At 48.6% G+C, this 9,008-nt stretch overlaps 1 protein-coding gene across 1 annotated transcript; it reads right to left on the bottom strand.

Annotated features, from left to right (window-relative positions):
- Window positions 1-204: 204 nt before the first annotated feature.
- LOC138249498 (uncharacterized) lies at window positions 205-645 on the bottom strand. The gene has a single exon (XM_069203455.1). The coding sequence runs from the start codon at window positions 643-645 to the stop codon at window positions 205-207; it is 441 nt and encodes a 146-aa protein (XP_069059556.1).
- Window positions 646-9,008: the final 8,363 nt, after the last annotated feature.

Here is a 9,008-nt window from a genome sequence, read left to right as displayed (position 1 = left end):
CCTGTTGGTTGAGGAGCCCAAATCCAAAAAATACAGAACTGTATATATACATGCAGGCCAAATGGCCAGTCCAAAATCTATAATGCCCACAGGGCAAAGTCCAAGCCCCAGCTTGAATCCTGACAACATCGGGAGTCCACTGTACAGGCGCATCATGTTGGAAATGGGCAGGCACCTCAGGGGGTAGGGGGAGGGTGGGGCTTCTCATCTGGAGGGGGCTCCTTGGCTTTTGGTTTTTAGAGGAGACTCCTTGGCTTCTGGTTTTGGAGGCAGCTCCTTGGCTTCTGGTTTTGGAGGGGGCTCCTTGGCTTCTGGTGTTGGAGGGGGTTTCTTGGCCTCTGGTTTGGGAGGGGGCTCCTTCGCTTTTGGTTTGGGAGAGCTCTCCTTGGCCTTTGTTTTTGGAGGGGTCTCCTTGGCTTTGTGTTTTGGAGGTTGCTCCTTGGCCTCTGTTTTGGGAGGGGGCCCCTTGGCTTTTGGTTTGGGAGGGGTCTCCTTGGCCTTTTTTTTGGGAGGGGTCTCCTTGGCTTTTTGTTTTGGAGGTAGTTCCTTGGTATTGGGCTCTTGTTTGGGAGGAGGTGGCACTTGAGCCCTTTGTTTTGGGGGAAGAGGAGTGGCCCAGGTGCAGGGGCCCGGTGTTGCACTCATGTGTCCCTTAGTGGCAGCTGAAGACTTTTTTGGTGTAACAGGGTCAGACTGGGTGCTGGAGGTACTGGGCTGGGGGGTGGGCTCTTCCTCTTAAAGGCAGGTGGAGGGGGAGAGAAGAGGTCAAGGCGGGAAAGGAAAATCTTCTTAGGGCCAATGGGGCAGGATCTGGGAGGCGGGATGGGAGTGGAGGTTGAGGGAGTGGTTGTAGGAGGAGGTGTGCTGGACTTGGGTGCAGGTGCATGGACAGTGTGCGTGTGTGAGGTGGATGCTGTTGGGGGTCTGGGTGGGAGCATTTGTATGTCTTTGGAGGAGGGGCAAACATTGTGGGGGAGGTCAAACAGGATATGTGGATGGATGTTGTGGTGGTGTCTGCAAGTGAGGTGGGTGTGCTGCATGAGGTGGCGATGGTGACTACGCATGTGGTGTGAGGGGTGCATGTCTGCAGGTCTGCTGTTGTGGTGACTGTGGGCAAGGCTGTGCAGGTGGCAGGTGCAGGGACTATTGATGCAGTGTATGCAGGTGTGAGTGCGGATGTGACTGTGAGGGGGCGAAGGAGATGGAGACAGTGGAGGCAGTGGAACAATAAACATCTGTTATTCAGCGCCAAGATGCCTGCGGGTGAACGTGCGCTTTACAAATACACATGTTATGTTATGTTATGTTATGTTGTATGTGCATCTGTGTGTTGGCTGTGTGAGTGCTTGTGGACTGAAGTGCTGCCTGTGTTTGTCTGTGCGAGTCTTGTCTGTTGTTTTGTGAGCAAGGTTGTCAGAATCTGGGCATGGGATGGGGATGGGGTGAGGAGACTGGGACTGGGAAGTGGTAGTTGGAGGGGGGCGGAAGAAATAGGGACACTGGCTGCCATCAGTGAGGAGCCAGAGCCTGAAACGATCTCTGTAGGGCCGCCAAGCCACCATGAATGCCCGCCAGGAAGGCATTGCATTGCTGCATCTGGGATGCCAGCCCCTGGATGGCATTCACTATGGTTGACTGCTCTACAGAGATGGATCTCAGGAGGTCAATAACCTCCTCAATGAGGGCAGCAGGGCTGACTGGAGCAGGACCTGAGGTGCCTGGAGCGAAGGAGATACCCACCCTCCTGGGTGAGCGGGCACGGGCAACTCAGTGGGGGACTACTGGGAGGGCGTTGCTGGTACAGGGGTGGTGGTAGAACCCTTAGCTGGGGTGGTCCCAGAGGGGTCTGCCACCACCAGGGAGCTCCCATCGGAGGAGGAATCAGAGTCAGTTTTATCAGCTCCTGTCCCGCCCGTGGTGCTCCCCTCGCCCTCTGTCCCACTGGTCCCCTCACCGTCAGTGGGCTCTGCCTCCTGGGTCCCGTGGGCTGCAGCTCCCTCACTCATCTGTGCCTCTGCTCCTTCGCCACATGATGCTAATGCACACATGGACAGGATGACAAAAGGAGAGGGGGGAGAAAGAAAGGGAGCGCAGGGTCAATCACAGCACCAACAGCACAGATGGCATACACATCACTGTCACACACTGAGACTAAGAATGGGCAGTATGGAGCACACTAGCATACCATTAGCTAAGTACCACAGTAGGTAGGAGCCAAACACTGCCATCTGCACACCAACTGGGACCAACTAAGCCCTGTCTGCCATGGAAAGCCAGCTGCCTAGCTATCAAAAACATGCATGTGACACAATAAACCTAAGCTGGATCACGCTGCAATTTCTAAACTGGCATACTGGGGCATCCACTGACTAGTACCCTGCCTCCAAATCCCATGCCAGGCAACGGAGATGGTTGTCAAACACACTGTGCTCACCCCCTTGTGGCTGCTGTGGTTCCCTCAAGCGTCCATCCAGTTCTGGGTAGGCCACCGCCAGTATGCGGGCCATCAGGGGGGTCAGGTTCTGACAGGCATCCCTCCCTCGTTGGGAGGCTGTCCCCAGCTGGGCCTCCTTAGTCTGCTGGGCCCAGCATCTCAGGTCCTCCCACCATTTCCTGCAGTGGGTGCTCTGCCGGCTATGGACCCCCAGGGTCCGCACGTCTTTGGCAATGGCACGCTACAACCCCTTCTTCTGATGGGCGCTGACCTGCAAAGGAAACACAAACAGAGGGACACCATGAACCAGACAATTCAGCCTGTCTCACATATGGCCTACAAACTGCTTTTGCCCCTCATCAGGCACACACGTAACCCGTACCTCTGCATTTACACTGCCACCAGCCATACCCCCTAAACGACACACTTCCAGCACACACATACATCTACATGCAGCCATGTCGCATGCAACGTACCCATCATGTACTCATCTGTCAGTCTGGAGGCCCATACAACTGCCCATACACAGGTAGGACCCCATCCACAAGCCTCTCCAACTCCTCTGATGTGAATGCTGGGGCCCTCTTCCCTGTTGCACGGCCATGGGAGGTTCCAGACACAGATCAGAGCAGCACACGCAGTGGAGATGTCGTCCTGTGGAAAGTCAGGAATCAATTGAAGTGGTAGAAAGAAAATGGCAGTTTCATCCGCAGCGGTGAACACTGTCACCGCCGGCGTTGATCGTCATTGGTTCCAATACTCAATCGAGTGCCTTGTTAGCCAATGAGGAATTGCACAGCAGTGCAGACCGCCTCCCGCAATGACCCTAACGCCGGTGGGGAGAGGTCGCTTCCACCTGTCCCTGCATACAGGACAGGCGGTTGCCAATTTCTACTGCCAATACACATGTACTGATATAGAATTGCGTCATTGTAGTCGAATGTACACACCTAGACAATTCCAGTGTCCAACATACAAACATGCTCTGTGTACACTGCTGTAGTGTGTTCATGGTTCCTGTTGTCACTCCCTTATTACTTTTGAGTCCCTTAGGTACCAACCACTGGGGAGGAATAGGAGGAGGAGGCAAGCACCCATGTACAGACCGCTTGTGGACTTGGCTACACTGGAGGACCGGCACATCATACTCACCTATCGTCTGGACAGGGCCACGATCACAGAGCTGTGTGCACAATTGGAGCCTGATACCTGCTATCCGTTGCACATCAGTAATACCCCCCCTTGTGCAGGTACTCTCAGTGCTCCATTTCCTGGCAACTAGCTCTTTCCAGATGACAGTGGGCTTGACTGCAGGAATGTCACAGGCAATGTTCTCTTTTGTGGTTACAAGGGTTTTGGCTGCCTTGCTCAAATACATGTGCAGCTACATCACATTCCCCCAGGTAGATGAATTACCCACTGTGAAGGCTGGATTCTATTCAATTGGACATATACCACATGTTATAGGGGCCATTGACGGGACCCATATTGCCTTAGTCCCACCCAGAGCCAATGAACAAGTGTACAGGAATAGGAAGAGTTTCGACTCACTCAATGTCCAGATGGTGTGCCTTGCTAACCAGTACATCTCCCACATCACTGCCAAGTATCCTGGCTCGGTGCATGATGCCTTTGTTCTGATGAATAGCAGCATCCCACAGCTGATGGCATGACTACAGAGGCAGCCCCATCCAATGTATGTCAGTGTATGCCTTCAGGAGTTACACCCCCTATCATTATGCAAGGCTAATGTGTGTCCCTCACTTTTTGCAGATGATTCCAGCTACCCAAACCTGTCCTGGCTCCAGACCGCTGTTATGAATCAGAGTACAGAGGCTGAGAATAGGTACAATGATGCTCATGGGCGTACCAGGAGGATTGTTGAAAGGGTTTTCGGTCTCCTGAAGGCCAGATTTAGGTGTCTCCATCTGACAGCTGGATCCCTATGCTACTCCCCTGAGAAGGTCTGCAGGATAAATTGTTGTGTGCTGCATGTTGAACAACTTGGCCCTCAGACGCCATGTGCCCTATCTGCAGGAGGAAGGGGGTGACAATGCAGCTGTGGCAGCAGTGGACACTGAGGACAGTGAGGAGGATGTGGACAACCAGACACAAATGATACAGCAGTACTTTTAATGACACTCAGGTAAGACTGTTGAACTAAACATTTCTCCATTTCTGTGTTGTGCTGTGTGGCTGTGGCATAACGCCAGTCACTACCTTTGCATCCCAAATGTCACCTATGCCTTCCCTTATTGTAGATGTTTCTGGGCTTACAACAGTGTAATGCTGTGATGTGTACAGACTGCCGAGACACATGTGTGGAATGGATCAACATATTATTGGACATTTGCACAGGATCATGCAGCTCATTGCAGTACAATACATTGTATATTACCGTCAGTGTGGCGGTAGTCGGTATTTACGGCCAATATCATAATGAAGGCCGTGGTGTCTTTTCAGAGGGTCATCACTACTCATCACAAGCCAGTCTTTCTGAAGGATGTGGAGATAAATCCTCAGGACTTTCTTAAGAGACAGCACACAATTAATAAACATAAGCGGGGATCTGTACTATAGTAAATTAGTATATTAGCAAGATTAAACTGAGTGTACGGCTTACCATACACAAAGGCAGAGGTAACCATGACAAAACCACTCATCAACCTCTATAGTGATGGTGTATCCAAGGGCATCATGGCAAAGCAATCACTGAGCACAAGGAGTTCTCTGTAAGAAGGAAGAGGGGTACAGCGCAAACAAAAATAAAGTAAACAACTAGTACCTTGTTAGCAATAAGGGAAAACCAAAAGCAAGCCAAAAAAGAAAAATAATAAAGTGAAGGAATGTAGAGATAGGTGGTGCACTAGCTTGAGTAGAAGCCATTATCACTGAGAAAGGTTGCCAGGCACTGATGAACTGTCAACAGGATGCTTTGCACCTGCACTGACTCTTATGACCTGAAAGTGACTGTTATCCTTCCAGAAAAGTTCAACCTGTGGATTCTGTTCTAGAGTCTAGTCTACTTACGAAATGCCACCTCCCAGGTCACCATAGTCTCCATGATCTGAACAAAACTGTAGAATGGACTCTTTTTGCTGTAACATGTAATGTCCTGCCCCTATTTTATCATGTCACATCCCTTTATAGGCTAAATCTAAGGGCAAATTTATAAAAAGTGGTGCTGCACCTAGTGCAGTGCCACCTGTCTTGCTCCCCTTAGCACCTCTCTAATGCCACCATGGTAGCGCCTTTTTTACCATGGCGGTAGTTAGGGTGACTAGCGTCATTATTTTTTACACTAGTCTGGTGCTATGCAGGATTAGCATAAAAAATAATTAAGCTAATCCTGCAAAGCACCCAGAGGCCCATTGTAATCAATGGGAGCCTCTTTTAAATGCCTGCACTTAGCAGGCGTTAAAAATGTCAATAAAAGTGGCGCAAAGGAATCTCATAGATTTCTTTGCGCCATTTTTACAGACCCACTAGCACCGGAACACCCCCTCTTGCGCAGGCATAATGTGGCATTAGGGGTTACAAAGTGGTGCAATGCAAGCATTGCGCCACTCTGTTAATATGGGGCAGCGTTTTTGGCCTCGTTGGCCCACATTTGCGTATAAAAAAATGACACAAATGTGGCGCAGGGAGGCGCTAGGGACTCTTAAATATGCCTCTAAGTATGCAGGCTGGTGGTCACAGCTGGCTATTACATAGCATCAGGCCTGCCAACTTCAAGCTAGACCGCATAAACGTAGCAATATGGTATAATAGCACCATTCGAGTTTTCAAATATATGGCCAAGTATCTTCTTCTATGAGTTGAGCAGAGAGTGGTACCAGGGTAGATTACCAGAGTATAGTTTGCTCTATTTCGGAGCCAGGTTAAGTGGTACAGTAGTTTGCTGACAAATGAGAAGCTGAGACCCATTCCCATTGTTTATCTCATTCCTTGCTGTTTCATATTTAGCACCATGAACGCAAGAGCTGCAAGGTTCTTCTGATGCCTAAAACATTTCCAGCAGACTTTAGTTCAACTTGGACCATTGGTTGCCCACGTTATTCTAGGCAGCCTGAAGGAAGTCCATGAGCCAATCTTGTCGTGCAAGCAAACACCTCTTTTATCTGCTCGATCCATCTGTCAAAGGGCATTATTCATTGCTCTACAATAGGAAATCGAGTCCACACCTGCACACAGCTTGTTAGAAACTAGGAGTTGTGCCTTTCCTGTCCTTATAAACTAAGCATTTACTCTCCTTTAGAGTACAGGTGGGCGGGACTCGCAGAGTTTCAATCTGCGGAATTCCGTGGAGTTACAATCTCACCAGGTGCCCTCCGGGCGCCAGAAAAGTGTGCTAGGGGATGCCAATTCTCGCTCGTGCTCACCAACTTAACATTGGCAAGACAAGGGCAAGAAGAAACTCTGTGGCGGTGGGTGGAACTTAGCCAGAACTCTGCATCACAACCATAGCGCGGAGTGGCCAAAATTCCACCAACTCCGCCGGCGGAGTGGAATTTATCACCCACTCCTAGTTTAGAGCCAGTATCTGCTATGTGTGCAATTTCCTGCTGGATCTTGGTTCCTCCCATGATGCCAGAAAACCTCTAAGATCCCAACTTTAATTGTTGCATACCTACTGCGTCCTAGCCCATGTTCCTCCTCCTTTAAAATTACATTTCTTCATCAAAGGCTGTGCTGTCGTACCTCCTGTTTATGTATCACCAGTTCTACTAAGGCACTCTTTTGTACTTGCTCTACAATCAAGACTTTCACACTCCTAATTACTGAATGCATCAGACTTTCCACCCCTTTTTTCATTAGTTCCAGGTACCTATCTGTATACTACCATAATCGTGAGCTTTAAATATTGTGCAACAAAATTTGTAGGCAAAATATAGTAAATATAAATATGTGTCTAAATGTATTATTTTTAACTTCATATATAGGTACCTTCATGTTATACCATATGTCGTCAAGGTATGTAGTTCACTGTTTGTTTTACTGTGCAGATCTGATAGCATGTTGGTGGATTTGTGCGTTTTTTTATCTCAAAGTAAAAATGTGCACACACACAGGTCTTCAAAAGTATCTACTATCCAATCATTTGTTGTGTATGCATTATAAGTTCACTACTGGAACCGCTGTGACAGTGGTTTCTTCCAATGCTAGAGACACCTGTCCACTGCTGGGCCTGCAGACATTTCTAAATTTGGTGGGTGGAACCCCCGTCAGGGCAATGGCGTAATATACTCCATCGTCCTGGAGGAGAACTAGGCAGCCCCCTCAATATTTAAGTCAGGCCCTGCATAACGAGGAAGGAGGTACCTGTTTCAGTTTCAAGCACAGGTATTAGATTTGGCAAATGGTATCTACTGTAAAGCAATAGTACAAGATATAAAAAGACTTTGGTTGAAATATGGGCCACAGTTAGGGCCTCTAGAATTATGTGACAAGGGAGATTAAAGTTGTATGGCAGCATTAAATAAAGTATATGGTAAAGCAATGGCAAAATGTGTGACAAAAGTTGAAGATTGTTGTGCACATTGTACAATAAAAGGTATAATATTGGGAACATTGGGTGGCATAATTATCTAACTACATTGAAATTCTACATGTAGTAATAGAAAAAGGAACACACAATACTATAGAGAATTCATATGTTTCTTAAGAAAGCAAACAGTAAGTAGTGTTATTGTCTTGCATAGAAGCACAAGTGTGCCATGTTATTAACAAATAGTTTGTGTAAAAAGTAGGCAATATTGTGCTCAGGAGAAGTCTTTGTGAGCACAATTCTTGTGAACAGATGTTTGATTTCAGCGATTCTCCATCTTTTTGAAAACGTCTTCAGTTCCAACTTTTCCCAGATTCTATGTTGTATGGCACCAGGAAGCACCCCTCTGGAATAAGGAAATCCCTGAAGAACAATATTGAAAATGTAATATTTCTGGGGAAAGTTTCTTAATAGGTGCACGTTAGACTTTAAGACATAATACCTTAAATAGAGGTGCAAATAAAAGGGTTTTTTCCCAGTTGCAGCTTGCGGGATGCAGAAGGGGAGGGGGAGATTAAAAGAGGGAGGTAGAGGGGGATTAAATAAAAAACTATGAAATAATTTAAAACAAAACACTTACCTCCTTCACTGCGCACTACTCCATCCGCTCCTCCCGCTTCTCTGCAGGCACAGGCTCACAGCCTGCCCTGCACCAATCCTGACGCTGCTCAGAGCAGCATCAGGATTGGTTGGGAGCGCCCAGCCAGGGTGCTCCTAGGCAGACAGAGAGCCTGTGTAGTCTCTCTCCAGCCCAGCAACTACGTTGCTGGGCTGAAGAGAGCCCTGTTCGCATGTGTGTTTGGCCGGCCCAAGACGGCCAGCCAAACACACATGCGTTCTGAGGAGGAGTGCTGAGCACTCCCCCTCATTGCTCCTCACCCCTGTAGCCCAGCCCCTTCCCCCCAAAATGATAATAAACAAAGTTTATTATTGTTTTGGGGGAAAAGGTTTGCAGCTGCCGCTGCTGGTGGGGACACAACACTCCTCCACCCTTATGGTGGAACCGCCCCTGTTTTTTCTACTCCA

This window comes from Pleurodeles waltl, chromosome 8 (genome assembly GCF_031143425.1).
Source record: "Pleurodeles waltl isolate 20211129_DDA chromosome 8, aPleWal1.hap1.20221129, whole genome shotgun sequence".
Taxonomy (NCBI): domain Eukaryota; kingdom Metazoa; phylum Chordata; class Amphibia; order Caudata; family Salamandridae; genus Pleurodeles; species Pleurodeles waltl.
Note: the sequence above shows the minus strand (reverse complement) of the source record. Positions and strands in the feature narration are given on the sequence as shown.

Coding starts and splice junctions, on each gene's coding strand:
- LOC138249498 (XM_069203455.1), bottom strand. CDS start 645: ATGAGTGCAACACCGGGCCCCTGCACCTGGGCCACTCCTCTTCCCCCA.